At 39.1% G+C, this 22,168-nt stretch overlaps 1 protein-coding gene across 2 annotated transcripts in view; it reads right to left on the bottom strand.

The window, feature by feature from the left end:
- Positions 1–21,645, bottom strand: part of rhot1b (ras homolog family member T1) — a 36,793-nt gene extending 15,148 nt beyond the window's left edge. For both annotated transcript variants that reach the window (XM_034187852.1, XM_034187851.1), the window contains exons 1-16: positions 21,409–21,645; positions 17,826–17,884; positions 15,416–15,497; positions 15,175–15,218; positions 15,024–15,077; positions 14,820–14,872; positions 13,859–13,967; positions 10,136–10,237; positions 8,085–8,183; positions 7,891–7,999; positions 7,678–7,798; positions 5,494–5,578; positions 4,688–4,833; positions 1,664–1,764; positions 626–756; positions 285–368 (exon numbers count right to left, since the gene is read on the bottom strand). In XM_034187852.1, the coding sequence (XP_034043743.1) occupies positions 285–368; positions 626–756; positions 1,664–1,764; positions 4,688–4,833; positions 5,494–5,578; positions 7,678–7,798; positions 7,891–7,999; positions 8,085–8,183; positions 10,136–10,237; positions 13,859–13,967; positions 14,820–14,872; positions 15,024–15,077; positions 15,175–15,218; positions 15,416–15,497; positions 17,826–17,884; positions 21,409–21,445 (1,416 nt within the window). In that variant the 5' untranslated portion in view covers positions 21,446–21,645. The remainder of the gene's footprint in view (positions 1–284; positions 369–625; positions 757–1,663; positions 1,765–4,687; positions 4,834–5,493; positions 5,579–7,677; positions 7,799–7,890; positions 8,000–8,084; positions 8,184–10,135; positions 10,238–13,858; positions 13,968–14,819; positions 14,873–15,023; positions 15,078–15,174; positions 15,219–15,415; positions 15,498–17,825; positions 17,885–21,408) is intronic.
- Between the last annotated feature and the right edge of the window lie 523 nt (positions 21,646–22,168).

The following is a 22,168-nucleotide window of genomic DNA, read 5'->3' on the forward strand; positions in this document are numbered from 1 at the left end:
CTAAATACTTATGCAAGTAGATGAATCCTGTTGCTGTATATGCAAGTTGAGTGTGTTTACACTTTTAAAGGCATTAAGTGAACATAAGAAGCTTACAGAAAGGAGCGAGGTCAACAGAGCCGTCCTCAGGCTGGGCTGACACTGAAGACTCATGACTGACAAAATACAACATTACTCATATACTGCAAAAACAAACTTATTTTGCACCAGCTATCAAGCAGTTCATGTATAATTGGGGAAGGAGGGTACAGATAAACAATATTAAGCATAATCATGATACTTACAAGAAGGTATTTCTCTTGGCCGTAAACGTAAGTTGTGCTGATGGCATAGTAGGATCTGTGCTCCTCTTTGATCAGTTTTTGACGCTGCGTGATGAAGAGAAAAGGAACATCAAATGTATGATTTCAAGCATCAACACGAAAAGAAAAATAACTCATGAAATCAAGTTCTGCCTGACCCATCAGTAATTCCAATCAACTAGAATACTACTCAAATGTATTATTTATTCTGCACCATTAACACCATTAAGGTTTGATTTATATTTTAAACATGATGAAATGCTTCTGTGTTTCTGAGAGTTTGCTGAAAATTGTAATTTTTATTACTGGTGTTATCATTTTACCATGAGATTTCTACCCAGAAAGCCTTGGAGGAAGCCGCTCTTGCCACTGCCGATGTCTCCAAACACATTGCAGCGAAAGACGCCACGCTGGGTCTGCTTCTTCTGCAAGTCAATCTTCTTATCTCTGGTTACTGCGGGGGCCCAACCACATACATGGATATCAGAGGATCACTTCAGACAACGACTGCACACAACACAATCCTGCTGTCAGCCAGTGACAGCCTATGCAGGCGAGTGACAAATTAAAGGAAAAAGACAAATAATGGGTGGGCAAACAAAGAATGATCCATCTGTAAGATACGAGGGTTCACTGAACAGTTTGATGAACATGAACAATATATGAGTCATATGTTGTCGTCTTCACAACCCCATATTATCAATGCAACTAAAAACCTACACAAGATTGTGGTCAGGTGTGTTAAACAGTAATCTCCACCACCATCATCGCCATTGAAACACTAAATGAGGGGATAACTTTTGGAAAAATGGTGGTCCATACCTGCAGAAGACTTGGACAATCAATGCTGATGTGCACTGAGGAAGAGCATGTGGCTAAATACCCAATTAAGACAACGCATTTTGTTTTCTTTACTGAATGTGTCACTTGTCTGTAGATAAAAGCTGATGCTGAAACGCCGGTGATGAAACTGATGAGATTATTGTCCAGTAAATTACATAAATGCATAAAGCATCACAAGTCAATAGGCAGCTACATGATGCTATAGGATTTAAGTCACATATTAACAAACCTCTCACCCAGCTCTGGATAAAATTATGCACCGGATGACCTTGAGACCTAAACAAGGCAAGGTCTGGCTTGTACGTTGTGGGTGCCTTGAAGTAACCTGTAGACTGGTTTAAAATTTTTTGACTAGCTGAAGATATTTTATATGAGCCAAAAAATATGATTTATTAAGTTATAGCAGCAAATGTTCATGGAGGTGGAGGACAATAAGAACCATGATCATGATGCTATGAACAACATTTTACCTGCAATTCACCATGACTCCAAATACAACTACAAAAAATATAACTCACCTGTAACTCCTGCTGCTTGGGATTCCTGCTCAGAGATTATTGAAAAACCAAGGTAGCCCAAATACTCCAGGCATCGTTGAACGTCCAGATATGTTGTTAGCCTGAACAAATAAGTTGAAAGTGAAACAAATGTACAGCTATGTGGAAACTGTTATGAAATCAAGGTATTTATATAGTTAGCAAAACTCAGATCACAACATTAAAAATATAACATATCTCGGGTAAGCTATATGATATATTGATTTTAGAAAGTGATTACTTCTACATAAATGTTTAGAGAACTTTTCTTCTTGAATTTGACTTTTTGTTCCCAGACATCAGTCCTTGCAGTCGATTTTGCAACAGAAACAATTTGCTGATTTAGTCATACACGTTTTGTGTACCATTTGTTGGACATTTGATGAATATATTATATTCAGTGTAGCGTGAACATTAACTATTGGATTGTAACATCTTCATGCAAAGTGATGCCAACAACGGTGTCGAAGCCTCCAGATGAGCAAGAAAATACAATCATCAGTGGTGGAGCATCAACGCAGCAGGTTTCATGAGCACTCTATGTCAACGTGTCCCTTATTCTGAGGTTGTGGTGTGAATACTACGGCAAAGGCAGCATGAATGAATGACAAAGCACAACTCAGCAATTGACGTTTTTTGGGGGAAATTACCAAATTTCCAAATGTGGAGCATAGCTTTATTCATACTGGATACTGTGATGTTGTCATTAGAGCTGCAACAATTAATCAATTATTGCTCAACTATTAATCTACCATCGGGAGGAGGCCCCGGGGAAGACCCAGGACACGCTGGAGGGACTACGTCTCTCGGCTGGCTTTGGAACGCTTTGGGGTTCCCCCGGAGGAGCTGGGGGAGGTGTGTGTAGATCGGGAGGTCTGAGCGGCTTTGCTTGAGCTGCTGCCCCCGCGACCCAACTCCGGATAAAGCGGAAGAAAATGGATGGATGGATTAATTTACCACATTTTCTGAAGTATCATTTTTTCATTTTTGAAGTAGTTTGGGAGGCCCTGCGACTTATACTCCAGTATGATTTATAAACAGAAAAATCACAGGCTCATTAACAATAATACCTATAATGACTGTTTAAATAAGACTTTCCCAGGAATCAAAACACAAAACAAAATAAATGAAATAATGAATAATAAAAATAATAATGAAAGAATAAATGTCAATAATGAAAAGTACATTTCAACAATATTCTAAAATCCCAAATTAAAAAGCTGATAATATAGAAAAACGTGTGACTTATAGAGTTTTTCCTCTTTAAGAAGCAATTTTTTGAAACAGGTGCAACATATACTCCAGCGAAACGTATACTCCGGAAAACACGGTATTTTCATAATAGAATAAGTCTTCTTTTTAAATAACTAAATTCTCTGATTTCAGTTTCTTTAAATGTGAATACTTTTTTATGTCATTTACTTGTTTCTTTACTCCTACCTGGCACTAAACTGAATGTATCAGGGTTGTGGACAGAACAACACATCTGTAGGCAACATCTTGGAATGCAGAAAACATTTTGACATTTTCTACTTTTTTCTGACATTTTATGAACCCAACAACTAACTAGAGCACCATGCTCGTAGAGCGCAAACCTGCTCCAACACTAGCTTCCCATTCCACAAATTTTTTGATTGGAAAAAATTTTCAAGGTCAAAGTCCTGTCAGAAGTGGATTTTTAACAGCTAAAATATAATACAATAGTAATATATAGTTATAGTAATCTTAAACATAGTTCAAAGGGCTTTTCAATGTTAATATCAAATATCTGCTAAATCCGCAATACGGATTGGATTTAGATTGAACTTAGTCTATTCACTGAGAGTGCCAGTTTGCACCTCATTGTCACAAATAAAAGTGACTGAGGCACTTTTGATTGAGATATAATGCAAAAAGTACAATGTTCAATATTAAATTCAAATGTCCACAAAATTCACAATCCGGATCAAACTATGTCAGGCGATAGTGCGCACCAGTTTGCACCTCACTTACTCAAATATGAGAGCGACTGGGAGCATGTTTGATTAAGATATAATGTAAAATATACATAAAATTGGGTTTTCAATTTAAATTGCCACAAAATCTGTAATCTGGATGAGATCTGGATCAAACTTTCATGAGCTGATAAAGGATACATCATAAATAACTGTCAAATATGAAAGAAATTTAATCTTTGTTGACAGTTATTAATTTTTGAAAATTCGTTCAATGTTAAAGATAGGGATTTTTCCAATTTTCCAAGATTTTTCCTGATTTTGACCTTTGACATTGAAAATTTAGTCACTTTTTCCATGTCAGGATATGAATGTTCAGTAAAAATTTCATAAGCAGTTCACAAAAAGACAAATAAAGGGCAAAAACATAACTGAGATGGTGGAGGTAATAATCAATTACTCAAGCAGAAAACAACAACTACCCCCCCACCCCCACCCCACCCGCCCAAAACAATTAATTGATTCTTAGAAATAATCATTAGTTGCAGCCCAAGTTGACATGCTGCTTGATTCGTGACTGGCTACAGTAAAGAAAATGGTAAGTTAATTAACATGCTATCATGCTAACTGTGGATGATGGCAACCATGGTTGACAACAAAAGACAACATCTTTAATGTAACACTGTCCACAGGAATAAACAGCACCAAGCTCCACATCTAGAAATCTGGTTACTGTCATCACAGGTAACTTCCCCTCACCACCACCATATCCACCCCCAGGCCAAACAACACCAACTCTGTCTTGCTACTGCGATTGCTGCACAAACCAGAGGACATCATAATTACCAAATCAGCTGCTAAATGCCATTTTTTAAAGCAGCAGATGTTTCTTTCAGCAATGAAATGAAACATATATACTAAATATAAAAGCATGTCAAATCCATTAAAAAAATAAATCACTTCACTGTGTTGTGTTGGACTTTTTGCTCAGTATTCATTAAACCTGCATGTTTACCTGAAAACAACACAGCTTAAAAAACTAATAAGCTTAATTTAATTAAAGCCCACTTACGTCCATTGTGACAGATAGCCTTGATAGGTGATCCAGCCTTCATCATTAGTGCACACTGTGTTGTTGACATCTGGGCCCCAAGGCATGTAGGGAAAAACATCAAACAGGTCCTTCAGCTCCTCTGGTGACAAGGCACAGTCCCGGTCCTGATACACACAAAGGCTAGTCAGTGCAGCAAAACATGACAAAGGGTACTGAAGGCAGGAACCATTGGGCAGATGTAAATGGACTGCATTTATATAGCGCTTTTCCATCTGCATAAGACGCTCAAAGTGCTTTACACATCAAATGCCTCACATTCACCCTGATGAAAGGCGCCCACCACACACCAGGAGCAACTAGGGGATTAAGGACCTTGCCAAGAGCCCTTAGTCATTTTCCGGTCAGGCTGGGATTTGACCCGAGGATCCTCTGGTCTGAAGCCCAACACTTAACCACTAGACCATCACTTCCCAGATGTGAACCCAACCAACTGCCGTTGTGCTCTGTTTGCAGCCCGTCATTCCCATCAATGTAAACCGAAATTACTTGAATTACACCCATCACAGACAGACACTAATCATCATGACAGAGAGGAGAGCTTGGCACGAGCTGTGACTTTCACTCTAATTGTCCTTCTAAACCTGCAGATAATTCTATCCTGCCAATCCCTGCTCAGCCGCGACAAGTACACCCACACCTCAGCGGGTGGCCAGTGCTGGCTGTGGGAAAATATTTTTGTTTGCCAGTGTGGTGCATACTCAGCGACTTCCTGGAAAAGCTGCTCCAAAAAAAAAGTACACAGAAGCAGGCTGGCGGTACTGCACCTTGTCATGTTTGTCAAAGATGCTCTGAAGGAAGAGGTAGGCATTGTGGGTGAGCTCCGTAGTGCAATCTGGAGGAACTTTTAACCTGAAGAAAGCAAATTTTTGGAATAAATAAGTAAGTAAACTTGTTGCATGTATTTTTTTGCAGCTAACACAATGAACATTACTTTTATATTTATGCATTTGGTAGGTACATTTATCCAAAGCAGCTTACAAGTGAGGAAATGTTTTGAAAAATTATCTTAATTCTTAAAATATATAAATACATATTATACAACTCTGAATTAGAGAAAGTTGGGACAATAGGGAAAAATTGAAGGAGAAAAAAAAAGACTCCACAGTGACCTAGACCATGGTCCTCCGTCAGAAAACAGTGGATTGCCCCCTTTGGGTCAGGGGAGAGACACTGCCCCAAATGGAGGAGTTTAAGTATCTCAGGGTCTTGTTCATGAGTGGGGGTACATTAGAGTGGGAGATCGACATACGGATTGGGGCGGTGTCTAAAATTTTACAGACATTATACCAGACACTCGTGGTAAAGAAGGAGCTGAGCCGGAAGCCTAGGCTCTCAACTCACCAGTCAATTTACACTCCTATCCTCACCTACAGGGTAATGACAAAGAATAAGATCACGGATACGACCATTAGAAATAATATCCCTCCGTCGGGTATCTGTGCTTGCACTCCTGGACAGGGTGAGAAGCTTGACTATCCAGGAGGGACTCGGAGTAGAACCGTTACTTCTTGGCATCGAAAGGAGCCAGTTAAAGGGGTTTGGGCATCTGATGAGGATGTCCCTTGGTTGTCTTCCTAGGGAGGTCTTCCAGGCACGTCCAAACGAGGAGGCCCTGGGGAAGACCTAGGACACGCTGGAGAAATTATATTTCCCAGCTGGCTTGGGAACGCCTTAGGATCCCGCGACCCGGACCTGATTAAGTGGTTGAAAATAGCTGAATCAGTATATCGTTGTGGACAAAATTTGCATTTACCATGTCACCCCGAATTTTTCTGAAGTGGAGTTGAAGAAGGCAACAAAAATGATACATCTGAGCTCCAAATTAAAATACATACTCTAAAAATGATGCCTATGGGTTAATTATTGTAATTCCTAACATTCTTATGTTCTTGCAGATAGTATTGGAAATGGCTAGTTTTTTTTTTCGTTTTTTTTTTAAACATAATTTTGTGGGGAAATGATTAATGTTAATGCAGCTCTCACACTGTGATGGACTGAAGAAACGTATGAGCAACGGAAACAAAATTTACATACCCGTTTGTGTCTGTTTTTGTTCTGTGCAAAACATTTCTCATTCGTTAAATGCATTGTTTCCTTATCAGCTGATGTTTGGCAAGTCCTTTGGAAAGTTTTGTGTATGCTCAAAACTTCCAAACAGAGAGCTTCCCTGCTGGCTGCAGTTCAGTAGATATCAGTTTTATCCGTGCATTTTGTGTATGTCTTCTGTTCGCAAATGGAAGTGCTGTACACCGGCATTCAGTGATTGTCCACTCATTCCATCAGAGACCCAAACAGACGGATTCAGCAATTTTTGCCACTGGACAAATTATTTCAGTCACAAAACAGTTTATTCAGTGAATCACAGTGAGACTACACCTTAAAAGTTGATAAAATTTTGATGGTGACTTCAGTTTGCTTAAAACACAGAACAAACAAAACAAATTCCTTTCATCTCTCTTTTTGCAGTTGCAAAGATAGAACTTTGCATTAGTCTCTTTAGCATGCTCATGTTATATGATGTAAGAAAGATCTGATGGTGACAAACTGAATTTTGACTGTCATCCAGGTTCGTTTGCGCTGGTTGACATGGCCACACTTTCATATTTGTTTAAATCCAACCAGTAACGACAATGTCACGTTCAATGAATCTAACTGTAAGTGATATACTCAAACACTGAAAAGAGGGTGGGAAAACAAATTTATAAACACACATACACACAAGGGCTTAGTCTACACTAACCTTGGCCTTTGGACCACAAAGACAATTGACTTCTTGTGGTCATTATGCATAATCCATAATTCAAACCAATTTTGTAGACAATCAGGTGAGTACAACTGAAGTAATCTTGCTCTAAAGTGAAATGACACATGACTCACTGAGTAACTCCCCACACAGTGACGTCTAGCCCACTGGCTGCGCCATGGGAAAAACCATCTGTGGGACTCACGGAGGGAATAGGTAGTCCTGGTGGAGCTCCAGGTCATCATCATACCCAAACCTTCTCAGCACGGTCCAGGTGGTTTCATGGCGACCTCGCTGAATGAACAGGGTGTGCAGGAACAGGAAGCCTGTTGAGGAAAGCTACAGGTAAAAAAAAAAAACCTCTAGCATGGTTTTTGTGAACTATGGTACAAAGGGAAAACTGTCCTTCTGCTCTTACCTTTTAGAGTGAGGCCGCTGTCACATACGCCATCAATCAAATTTTTCCTCACCACATTTTTCACATCCTCCAACGCCGGAGGCTCCAGCGGACTGTTGAAGCACGTCCGCTATGAGCAACCAGACAAAGAATTCCCAACTATGAAGAAGCAGCGTTTTGTTAATACCACTGTTGATCATGTTCCGTTGACCTACCTGAAAGAAGTTTAGCTCATTATCACTGAGAATACCATCATTGTCCAGATCAGATACTTTGAAGATTCGAGTCAGTGCTTTTATACAAAGTGGCTTCATCTGAACAACAAAGAATCAAAGAAAAAGTTTTAATTTTGTGAAAAATTTAAACAGGACGACCTTATGACCAAAGGTTACAAACGAAGAGCTTCAGCGATTCTATTAACCACACGTGCTCAAGGAGCAAAATTACCAAACAGATGTGCAACTTACACCACTGTACTGCTTGTGCAGAAGCAGGTTTCAGGCACTGTGTGGACCATCTTTAATACAAAGTCCAAATGGAAATGTGCTCCATCCATCACATTTCAATTTCAAGACTAAAACTGTAAAAAGTTATAAAATCTGGTACACTTACTGAAAACACTCATGGCATGTTTTTTCACTACGCTTTATGTTTGCACCTAGGCATGCGTCATTTGAACCATATGTCTGATTTTCAGAAGACTGGTACTTTTAGATTCCTTGGATCACAAAGAGTTTAATGTGGTCACTTCCTTCACACTAGATTTTCCTTCATATTGGATTTTATCGAAAAGTCTAAACATTTTTCAGTGTACAAATTTTGTTTAAGTGCCACAAAAAAACTGGCACAGCATATCCATACTTATCATATTTCTGTCATTATAATATACACACATTATGAGTATAACATCTCATTCATAAAGTGTTACCATGTAAAAGCTGTTGTGGGGGATTGTTCCAGTACCATTACTGTGCAAATACATCTACCAAACATACCTTTAAAAATCAGATCAGCTCATCTACTCCCCAAGGAGTACCTTTAGTATAAGTACCAAGTGCCTGCCTTGTATTGTTGATGAATTACCACTTTTACAAAAGAATCACTTCTCATTGATATGCAAATATATGCATTTAACAATTTTAAAATGTAATCCGCTCAAGCATCAAATTTCAACTATACGAGGTCTGTCAATAAAGTAACGGTCCTTTTTATTTTTTTCAAAACTATATGGATTTCATTCATATGTTTTTACGTCAGACAAGCTTGAACCCTCGTGCGCATGCGTGAGTTTTTCCACACCTGTCAGTGACGTCATTCGCCTGTGAGCACGCCTTGTGGAAGGAGTGGTCCCGCCCCCTCGTCAGATTTTCATTGTCTGGAAATGGCGGAATGATTTGGACTTTTTTTCCATCAGAATTTTTTCAGAAGCTGTTAGAGACTGGCACCTGGAAACCATTTGAAAAATGTATCTGGCTTTCGGTGAAAATTTTACGGGCTTCACAGAGAATAAGGACTGTTACTACAGCTTTAAGGACAGCTTTAAGGACGGCTTTAAGGACGCTCGGCGCGCTGCGCTCCGAGCTGCGACGACGAGGCAGAAAACGCCAGATAATTTCTAAGCTGATGGCTCTGTGGATACGAGACCGTCGTGTGCACTTTCTCTGGTTATCACAAGAGCTGGACATCAGCCATTTTCCGGCAGATTTCACTTTTAACAAGAGATTTTGTCATGGAAAGCCGCGCGGAGGCTTCGTGCGTAACGACCGATTCGCTGTTTGAGCGAGACAAAGAACACCTCCGTTTCGGCGTGTCATGGGACAAGTTGGGACATGCCTATCTCGGCTTTCAATGCTTACCAGTCCAGTAAGTATCAGAGAAATTGTGGAGAGCTGGGCTTGTCTAACTTGTCCTCTGACACGCCGAAACGGAGGTGTTCCTCGGGGGCGGGACCACTCCTTCCACAAGGCGTGCTCACAGGCGAATGACATCACCGACAGGCGTGGAAAAACTCACGCATGCGCACGAGGGTTCAAGCTTGTCTGACGTAAAAACATATGAATCAAATCCATATAGTTTAAAAAAAAATAAAAAGGTTTGTTACTTTATTGACAGACCTCGTATATTGTTAAAAAGTTGTCATGTTCACAAAAATGTGTCCACACACAGACTATGTACAGTACAGTACACAGTGCTACGGTGAGCTGAAAACAGCTCCATCAACCAATACAATGGTGAAGAACTCTCAAAAATATTTTGATGTTCTTACATCTTTTTTCTCTGGACAGTAGAGGGGACTCGTGGGATGAAGAACTGCCTTCTGAGCATAGTAGAAGAGTTCTGAAATGTTCTTCAGGTTCTTTGCTGAGCACTACAGAGAGAAGAAGAGAGCAGTTTGGTTAGACATTATGCGAGTTATCCAATATGGAAGTGCAGCTTTTAACAGTTTCACAAAATTGCAAAGAATCTAATCACCTTATGACATGTGAAAAATGACTTCTTATTCTGCTTAATGTGCTGACTGTTGTGCCGCTGCCACAAGTGTCCTTTGTTTACCGACCGATGTGTGTGTGCATTCCTCTCTATACTGTACATCGACTAAATTAGAGGCAGACAGTGTATTAACACACCTGATCTGTCTGAGGAACACGCCTGGTCTGACAGGACACACGGCAGTATGTAAGGAGACAGATTCAGATGTAGAGAAGAACAGAAGGTGAGCAACATATATATAGATTGGGTAGTGTTTATAAAATACTTAGCTGACATCTTTAAAGGATGGTAATAAATTATGCAAAGTTTCTACAATGAGTTGGAATTTCTATAGTGAGTACAGAATGTTTTAGAACCTTAGACCTCAACAATTTTTAGAAAAACTCAATCCTTTTATTCCCTGTTAATTATGTAATTATTAAATGTTAATTTCCTGTCTTAATGTATTTATAAATTGTTTAGGTTTTTCTTATCATATACACTATTATTATCAGTATTACTTTTGTTATTTGATTTTTAAATGGACCACAATGGAAATAAGTGTGTTCACTTTCTTGTGTCATCCATGTATTTTTAACATATTTATAATTATATTATGTACTTACATTGAAGTTACTAAATAAAAATCACACACACACACACCTTTGATATATAGATGATTTACTGGCCACTGCTGGAATGACGTGTGAGTCCAGAATGGAATTATCAATATCAGTAGTCTCTCCAAAAATATTAGTCCTATCAATGTTCTGTTTTGGCTATGTCCATCCTTGACTCAAAATACATAATCATACCAAATGGCAAAATGTCAGCTCTCCCCAGTTTGTCAGTGATCAAAGTTAAAAGCACACATGCAGAGCTTTCTGTTTTTTGTCATACCCACAAACAGAGACAGTGGCGGAAAACAAATGCACTCAGGAAAATGCCAAGATTAACCATACTACGGCAAACAAAGATTGAGTTTTGGCACCAGACCAAGAGTGTCAAACAGGTGCAGCGACTTTATGCTAGACTGACAAAATGCAGGGCCAATACTGACATTCGTATGAAAAACTTCAACCTTTCAGCTTTCTATCCAGCCATAAATTTATTTCCTAGACATATGCTTTGATCATTTTCTTTGCTGATAAAATGTTGCAGATTTTTTGGGACACCCGATATATAATATATTGGGTTATAATAAGACATCCACATAATCTGTTTAATTTTATATGAAATAATAAAAGCTTCAGATCAATGATCATTTTCTACATCAAAATATGAGTTCAAATAAAAGTTAATTATGATTTGTACATATTTCCTTTTTCTGCCAATGATGCATACTTTCTCTGATTGAATGCAGATGATTCTGTTTCTTTGTGAATTTAAATTAAAAATAAATTAGCAAAATGGATACTACATGAAATGTATGAGATTATCTGACTTCAGCTCACTCTGATATCATATTCAATAGTGACTCAGTTTCTACACTTTAGCTTATAACTTCACCTTATGCAGTGACTGGAAGGATTTTAATGTCAAAATTCAATTCAAATGTATGTATGTAAGACCCATTTTATTTTATTTATTTTTTCAAACAAACCGCAAGCTGATTGGGTGGGTTTTTTTTTTTTTACATGGGGATGTGCTGATTTTTTCCCCCTCTTGGTTTGGACTTGAGAGACGTGCTTTACTATTAATTCAGCAGACATATTTTTGATCTTTTTCAATAGATTTAACAACAACTGACTTATGGAATAACCCTGTTTGTTGTGTGTGATGATTTGTGAACATTCATTATATTATATAACAGAAGACTAGCACCTGTGCGCATTACACTTCTCACTCATGGTAACGGCAACAAGACACTTAACTAAACTGATTAAACCAATTGAACTACATAAACACAATAAATCAATAACATTAACAACACTGTTAAATTAACATGAACCACAATAACATTTAAAACCCCAAAAGCCCAAACTCCCATGGTGTGTTGCAGCATAAAATCTATTGTTCACTGTTCTTAGATAATGTCATTAATTTCTACCAAAATGTAAGTCCTATCAACTTTCTGTTTTCACAGCGTTCATCCTTGACCCAAAATACATAAGCATACCAAACGGCAAATGTCAGCTCTCCCTGGTTTCTCCATGATCAAAGCTACACATATGCACACAGAGACCACTTGGCTAATTCATATATATATATATTATATATATATATATATATATATTTTTTTTTTTTTTTTTTTTTTTAAACAGCCTCATGAGTGACACTTTTGTGAAATGTTGTTTTAAATATTTGTATCAGGAACCATCTTTTTACTAAATTCCTGTCATATTTTGTACAGTGTTCCAAAGTATTTCCAGAAACACAAATAATTACACAGCTGCTGCAGAAAGATTGTGAGAACTTCTCTTCATTCTATATAGAATAAAAACCATAGCAAGTCTTTGAAACAGATGGTGGAATCAGCTGTGTTCACTGCAGTGGTGTTTTTACTGGTGGCCAAGTGGTTAGTGCGCTTGGGTTCAGTGCGGTCAGTTCCCGGTTCAAACCCCACCCCTGCCACATTCCTCCATGTAATGTGGAGTTGCATCAGGAAGAACATTCAGCATAAAAACGTGTCAAATCAACATGCAGCTCTACCTTAGATCTGCTGTGGCGACCCAGAGTAAAAAAATGTGGGAGATGAAGGGACTTATTATTTACTTGTCATTTTCCTGCAAAATTGTATGTGGGGAATGTGTTTTCAAATGGCACACAAACACGGTTTCTGTAAATGAATTCAGCAAATGAATGCTCAGACCAGAGTCTGACCTTAAGCAGTCAATTCCAATCCACCATAAAATGCACTGAGAGGTTCAGGAGAGCTTGAGTGTTTAAGTCATGGTCTCAGTTGTTGTTGTTGTTCATTCGGCTGATCCTGGTTTTGTTCGGCGTCGCCACAGCATACAGCCAGATCTGCATTGGTATTTGGCACAAGTTTTACGCCGGATGCCCTTCCTGACGCAACTCCAGTTTTACCTGGAGAAACACACACAGCCGCTGGTGTTCCAAAGAGGTCTCTCATCTAAGTACTAACCAGATCCTGCTCTGCTTAGCTTCTGAGATCTGACGGGATCAGGCTGACACAGAGCAGACCGGCTGCTTAAGTCATGGTCTCAGTAAGTTGTGCTATTTCTGCACAAGTCTGTAGACTCATAAAACCCATGAAGAAAAAATGTGGAGAAGAAAATGCAAAAATCAAGCTACAACATCTCTGACACACAACTCAGTTGTGTAATAGGAGCATTTCCTGAACTTGTTGTGGTGTTTCATCCCAAAGGGTTCTGTTTAATGGTTTGAGCAGAAGATATTGATTTACATTAATGTTCATGTACTCAAGAAATCTATAGCCATCTTTTCGCTGCATCAAAAGCAATTCCCAATAACTTAAACACAAACAAGAAGGATTTAAAAGAGTCAAATTTGCATATTATTTATATTTCACAATTAATGCTGTGTCTGCGCTCACCTCAACACAAGTCTCGATCTCACTGTACTGGTTCATGATGGGCAGAATGGTCTCCATACTGCTGTGTTCCACCAGATCTGACTTGTTTCCCACCAGGATAAGAGGAACCCTGGATACAGCAACAACATGAGCAACATTGTTTTAACTCAAGTACAGAAGCTCAGAAGTTGTAAATCATGACTTGGAACAATGTTCACACCTGAGGTATATATGTTCCAGTTCCCACACAACAATATGCGGTCTACCAAAGAGACCTCATGGCAGAGAACAGATATTGCAGAAGATAAATTCATGTTTCAATCTGTTGCACGGTTTGTAGAACGTTATAGCCAGTTGTTTGGGTGGGTGGGGGCATAATTGGGAAATTCCGACTTCTGAGTATAAATGGAATGTATCGTTAGCCCTGTTTTATCGCGTAGTGCATTATGCCTCCACAACACCTTTTTCATTTGTGCCTCGAAGTAAATGAAACAAAGAAAACTTTGACCAAAGTCACACTAAGATTTACAAACCCTTGAATTCACAAGAAAATACTTGACTCTAATTACTGCAGAAATACAGTACACGAACCAAACAATCCTCAAATGAAATTCGTTCATCTACTCTTCAGGGAGTACCTATGGTGCAAGTATTGAGTGATTAACATAGATTATTAGCTGTGCTCACAAGAATGTGCCCATGCACACACATGACAACATAATGTTGTTGTACATACTATGGAAAGCGGATTAAAAAGAAATAAAAACAGATCCAATAAGACTGAAAGTTAAATGTACTGCTGCACTTCCACTGAAACAAACTGATCACAGACAAAACATTTGTAATTGTTCTTTTAAAATAAATAAATAAATAATGTATATGATATGCATCAGAGAACTGAGTTTCTTCTTCCCCATAAGATGACAGAAGGGGAAGCAGCAGTAAGAGCTTGTTTACTTTTTTTAAACATTCATTTACACACCTGCTGTCCTTGTCCGTGTTCTCGATAATGAGAGGAATCCAGTGACTCGTCACCTGCTCACACACACGCAGAATAGATGAAAACTAAGATAATTGTGCTATTTTAAGATCATCATATGATGATATCTACACTTTCATGTTATTCCACACAGTTTAAACACAACAAAATCAAAATATGAAAACATTAGCATCAGATGCCGCAAACCTTTTCTATAGACCTCTTGTTGTTGACTGCATAGACAATGCAAATCACGTTTGCCTGGGGGGGGAGAAAAAAAAAAACGAGCATCTGGTTTCTACCCAGACTCTGCACTTCTCTGTAAGTGTAACAGAAATGCATAGTTACAGTAACCGACCTTGGAAATCTCCTGAAACAGTTGCTCATCTGTCTGTTCTGCCTCTGTGGAAAATGAGAGTATTACAATGGAAAACATGGCTGAGAAAACTATTCTATTTATACAGAAGTGTCATCTACTGCTTTTTCTGTCAAACAGGAGCTGCTGACGCATTATTTATTATTCCAAAGCACAGTTTACCAGCGTTGAATGGAAATAAATGGAGATACCACATAAGTATTAAGGTTGGTATTAAAAGTACCTGAATAGTCCACAATGTGTGTGGGTACTCTCTCTGGTGTGACATCTGCAGGTATGGTGATCTCCTCAGCTCGGTAAGGAACCTCAGAAGGACATGCATATGCGTGAATTTGGTTTCCATAGCATAACTGGTTACACAGCTTCAATAATCAAGTCATCAGTGAAACAGGCAGATATACGAGGGCTGTCAATAAAGTAACGGTCCTTTTTATTTTTTTCAAAAACTATATGGATTTCATTCATATGTTTTTACGTCAGACATGCTTGAACCCTCGTGCGCATGCGTGAGTTTTTCCACGCCTGTCGGTGACGTCATTCACCTGTGAGCACTCCTTGTGGGAGGAGTCGTCCAGCCCCTCGTCGGAATTCCTTTGTCTGAGAAGTTGCTGAGAGACTGGCGCTTTGTTTGATCAAAATTTTTTCTAAACCTGTGAGACACATCGAAGTGGACATGGTTCGAAAAATTAAGCTGGTTTTCAGTGAAAATTTTAACGGCTGATGAGAGATTTTGAGGTGATTCTGTCGCTTTATGGACTTCCCACGGTGCGAGACGTCGCTCAGCGCTCTCAGGTGGCGTCATCAGCCTGTTCAAGCTGAAAACCTCCACATTTCAGGCTCTATTGATCCAGGACGCCGTGAGAGAACCGAGAAGTTTCAGAAGAAGTCGGTTTCAGCATTTTATCCGGATATTCCACTGTTAAAGGAGATTTTTTTAATGAAAGACGTGCGGACGGGTCCGCGCGTCGGCTCGCAGCCGACGCAACGCTCCGCCACAGGAAAAACACCTCTGTTGAAAGCCTTAAGGACAAGTTGGAACATGTCCTGCTGTTAAACAATTTCTCTCACTCCACTGAAAGCCACCAAAAGCCGCCTGGATTTTACAAATGGTTATCAACACGGAGGTGTTTTTCCTGTGCCGCCGCACCGCGTCGGCTGCGTCCCGACGCGTGGGAAGTCCTTAAAGCGACAGAATCACCTCAAAATCTCTCATCAGCCGTTAAAATTTTCACTGAAAACCAGCTTAATTTTTCGAACCGTGTCCACTTCGATGTGTTTCACAGGTTTAGAAAAAATTTTGATCAAACAAAGCGCCAGTATCTCAGCAACTTCTCAGACAAAGGAATTCCGACGAGGGGCTGGACGACTCCTCCCACAAGGAGTGCTCACAGGCGAATGACGTCACCGACAGGCGTGGAAAAACTCATGCATGCGCATGAGGGTTCAAGCATGTCTGACGTAAAAACATATGAATGAAATCCATATAGTTTTTGAAAAAAATAAAAAGGACCGTTGCTTTATTGACAGACCTCGTACATGAAGCGTCGGGGCAGAAAATGTCAGCAAGACCTTAATGACGGTCTAACATAAAGAAGGTGAGAGAGAAGCAATTCTCCTGCACTAAGCACTACCACAGGTGTGTCCTTGAGCAAGGTCCTTAAACTCAGACTGCTACAACAGAGCTCCCCAATGACAAACAGCTGGTTGTACTGGACACCTGCCATGTTTAATGTATGGGAGTGTTCATTAGAAGTGAACAATTAGTCATTATATAATGATATTTCTGATTCTGCAGACTGGGACTTTGAAATTGCAAAAGCACAGAGCTGTTAGCGGTGTCTGGGCTTGTTAACAAACTACATCTTTAGACATAAGCTACAGTAAGTCATAACCATATTTCTAAAGTTTTGTTCTCACTTCCATGGGTTTGCATTCTGGAAGGTTACGGTTAATATATAACTGTGAGTGAAGCAGCGTGTGAAGACCACAGTTGCCCCTGAATGTGATCTAGTACACAGTTTGATGATGCACTGTGGTGGTCTTGCACCATGCAACATCTGCAAAAACAACTGTAACACGCCCGTAGTAGCGCTTCTGAAAAACCTTGCAGTGATGTCACGGCATGTACAACAATGTAATGATGCAAGGAATTCCCAAAGTATGTCAAAGTTCATATTTTGAAAATCAGGCCACAACAAATTTATGGAATATGACAGTTTCCAAGGTAAGGACAAGGTTTCAAACCGGAATGCATACCAATGAAAGTGAGAATGGGGTTAATCTATCACAAAAAGGCACTTTTGAACATCATAATGATGCCTGAAAAGTTATTTGTGCTAATATGACCTTAGAAGTCAGTTGATCTACAGTACATGACTTGAGTAATATTTAAGAGTTCAGTTTTCTCTCCAAAACACTCCCACCGATTAGTGACACTTTGAAACACGATAGGTTTGTGATAATGTCACAGATGAATCTAACATATTCATAAATAAAAACACAACACTGAGAAAACAACTAATTACATTTTTCACCCCGTTCGCTCTCTTTAAGCTCTAATGTTCATTCATCTTCCTAACATACTACGCCAGATAACTGAAGAACAAAAACAAACAATAATAATTTCTCCGTACCACCTCTGGGAACTCCTCACTGACAAGAGACATGATGAGAGACGTCTTCCCCACCTTGGCTGTGGAGGGAGGGAGGCAAAGGAAGAAGAACACAGGTTTTGTGGTAAACATTAATATAAACTATGTAGTGCAAGATAGTCAGTCCATAAAAACTTCAACAGTGACACAATTTTGCTTCTGCACACACCACAATGTGCACTCCGCTTTACAAGAAGACATTCATTTAGAGCTACAGTTTGCCAGGTCATAGTGGGGCGGTATAGCAAAACAATTGTTCATTTGGTGATAAAAGCATGGAATTTGGCACACATATTCTAAATTATGGTTTATTTTCAGATATGGAGCCATCCTGGAGCTGACCTCTAATGAGCTATAGGGGTCAATAAAGAATTACACAGGGATCAAAATTTAAAATGCTCCAATCATGTTGGAAACTATACCACACTATTTGTCTGATGATAAAGATTCCAAAAAGGTATAGTTTGAACTATCTGTGACTGAATGTTCAGGAGTTATGGGGTAAAAACAGCAAAAATGGTGACAAAGATCAGTTTAATTTTGTACAGGGTCAAAAGATAAAGTTGCTCCAATTTTGGTAAAATGTTACGCAAATTATTGGTTGAAATAAAAGGATTAATAAATGGAATATTTTTGACTGTGTTGAATGCTTGGTCTCCAAAGTTAAGGTCAAACAAGATTGACGTCCATTGGATCCTACGATGTATGACATATGTTACCCTGTAACATGATAACTAAGCATGACAGATGGTGCAAACTATTCCTTTTTAAAAGGCTATTAACTCAGAAAATAATTACCATAATTTCTTTAAACCAAAATTGGAGCAACTTTAACTTTTGACACCTGTACAAACTGAAAATGACCTTTGTCACCATGTTTACTGTTTTTACCCCATAACTCCATGGAATTCAGTCACAGATAGTCCAAACTATATCTTTTTGGAATAGTTATGATCAGACAAATAATGTGGCATAGTTTTCAACATGATTGTAATATTTTTAACTTTGTACCCTTGTGTAATTCTTATTGACCCCTGTAGCTCATCAGAGGTCAGCTCCAAGATGGCTCCATACCTGAAAATAAACATTAGTTAATTTAGAATATGTGTGCCAAATTCCATGCTTTTATCACAAAATAAACCATTTTTATGGACATTTTAGATAAGCTGCACCACTATCAGTCAGTTCTAGATGTGATACATTTTCTTGTATGAGAACTCCACCATGAAGATCTGACTGGTGATGCAACATACAAAAGTTGCACTATACAAGTTCTCAGTGGCGGCTGGCCCATAGGGGGCGCTCGGGCACTGCCCTCCTTGATGTGGAGGGGAAAAGTCATAATATATGTATGTGTATATATATTTAAAACGTATTATCAATGTCAGTTTTACTTAATAGTATGTGCCTACATGTAATATGAATGATTAAAACAACACTTCCTCCAACTGACTCTCATTCAACAGTACATTTCCACTGACAGAACGTATCATTTCTCTTCTTGGGCGTTCATTCAAAGTGACCTTGAAGTGCAGCGAAATAACCAATTGTATGTAGTTGCTAGGGAAAATTAATAAATATTTGGCAAATCAGCACTGGAAAAATTAATGGCTTTGGGGCGCCGGAATTTTAGCCCCTGCTACAAAAATGCGGGAACGTTAGATTGCTTCAGTCAGTGATATACGTGACGCTGCAGCTGCTGCTGTTTTTGGCGGAAAAGGAAACCCCAATGACGTTTGGGTTATATTTATTTATTTTGTCTCTGTGTGTTTTGCTGGAGTAAGTTGAAGAACTCTGGGACTCCTGCTCGTTATGTCTTCCGAGGTTTTCAGCTGCGGACTAATTTGCCTTCGGATCCATTTCAGCTCAGGTGAGCTGACAAGCTGCTCGGATTTATTCCCGAATGTTGCTCCTGGTGTGGAAACGAGGATGAAAATTTAAGATAAAACAAATGAGTGATTTTTTTTTGTTTGTTTTAGGGGGTCAAAGCTGTGATCTTTATTGGGACAGCAGACCAGTTATAATGGTAATAGGGGAGGCCGGGGCTGTTTGTACCAGTGTTCAAAGCTGCAGCCATGCTGGCATTTTGATTTCACTTTACACGTTATGAGGATCAGTCCACAGAAGTGAAATATTCTTTGGAGCATTCCACAGTCTAAAACAAATTATTTGCTCAGTTTAAAAACAAAACAAAACCCTAAAATAGCAATTTGCATGTTTTTTTAAAGAAATTCTAACTCAGCCACTGAGTTCACACAAGACACTTATAGTAAGACAAACCCAAGTTTAGCAACGCATTTAATTAAGTGGTTTTGTATACTTAATTTGCTTTGTCCTCTACACTCTTAATTAATTTTAACCAATTTAATTTAAAGGTTATGGTGTTATTAGTTTGTCAAGTTATTTAAGTTTTTCAAGCTTCTTTAGTTTGCCTCCATTCCACTCAGTAATGTTCATGCAAAATATTACCTTAATTTTCTCTCGCTCTGTCACTCACACACGCACTCTCACACACACAGACACACTCTCTCACACACAAACACTTTATCTCTCTCTCTCTCTTTCTCTTTTGGAAGGTGGTGTGAACATTGTCGTATGTACATAATGTTCATTTGTCAATTGAAGAATTTTTCCATATTTTGAAAGAGTGTAAATTTACTGATATTTTCTATTTTGTTAAGGGGTGTCATTGTGAACCCCAGGATCTGTTTGTCTGTAGATAATGGCAGTGCAGTACAGTTTGGTGTACTATGTGTGTAGTTGGTGTCAAATGGTGAAATGTTCTTTGCTCAAGAACTTGAGTGTTGCATTTGATACTGTTCCTTTCCAAAGTAGAAATGGGGCCTAATATAGCTGTAAATGGTTAACTTTATCTGTAAAACTGCTGATTTTGAGAAGGACATGAAATGATGATTGTGGAATTGTAGTAATTTTCCGACTGTTCACTTGAATGCCTGTACTGGGCAAGGCAAGGAAATCTATTGGCACAGCAGCCCCACCAAGACTTTTTTCACCAGCCACCACTGCAAGTTCTCCAATCACAGCCACGGCTACAGCCTTCAGGGAGCTGTCACTGGTGTCTTCCCTCATCAGTTCATTCAGGCAGTGAGTTTTTGGGAACTGGCTACTGGTTACAAGGCTATGTTTGACATGAAGCAATTAACCACAAAATAATGAGGTTGATTAATGACGGAATATCAACCATAGCCGTAGGTCATAAACAAACAAAAAAATGTTATAATGTGAATAAAGAGTATATGGCAGAATACATCTGCAGTTTATGTTGCGTTCAGAAAACACAGGACATCCTGCTAATTTATATTCAAAGCATGATTTTAAAGAGAGCATTTGCAATACATCCACTGGTATAATATCTAAAGCAATGTAATACATTAAAAAATAAGTATTCACCGATTATTATATGAACTGCTTGTAGCAGACACGAGTTCAAAGCAGGATTGAATTTATTTTGCCGAACCCAAACGCACCACTGCTCATCACCAGCTGGTAGCGTCACATCCACGACAGACCTAGCGGATAAACAGAAGTAAGTCGTTTTACTTACGCTCTCCCACTAATAAAATCCGCACGTCTTTGCGCATCTTCACCAACGTCCAGAACCGAATCCGAACCGGTCTGTGTGACGCATTTTGACGCTGCTGTTAAGACGAGGCGACCTGACGCGATGCTAGCGGCTACATTTCACCTCCTAGCTACACGGTCTCAAACATTTAACGATAAACCAGCACCACAGCGTTTTAAGACATTTGTACACAAAGCCAGGGAGCACAACTCCACGTTTTAGGAGCCAGTAACAGTGATAAACAGCAGCAGCAGCTCCGTACGCGCCTCTTAAATCCAGGCTGTCCGCTTTTACTGAAACACGCTTTGCTTTGCTTTGCAGAGCCACGCCTCTTCAGTTGATGACCAAAGATCGTGTGTTGAACAAAGACCTAACTCTGATGTTATTAACTGGTATGACTAATTTATTATCTTATGCACACAAGATATTATGATGTGCTTCCTCGGCGTTATGTTGACCATAACATTTGGCTCTCAACTAATCTGCACATACAAGATATCTTGTTCGCTCAAAATACATAATAGAACGCAAGTTTAATGCAGACTCTTCTATGATATTAATGACATTTCTGGAGACTGGAAACATCTGCTGGCCTGAAAAGCAAAAACAGTCTTGAATTGATGACTAGAGGTGGGCGATACCGGGAATTTTCGTACTGATCTGATACCAAGTAAATACAGGCCCAGTATCGCCGATATCGATACCAATACTTTTTCATATTTAAGCTTCATAGAGCCAAAGG

The sequence above is a fragment of the Thalassophryne amazonica genome, chromosome 15, assembly GCF_902500255.1.
Source record: "Thalassophryne amazonica chromosome 15, fThaAma1.1, whole genome shotgun sequence".
NCBI classification, from domain to species: domain Eukaryota; kingdom Metazoa; phylum Chordata; class Actinopteri; order Batrachoidiformes; family Batrachoididae; genus Thalassophryne; species Thalassophryne amazonica.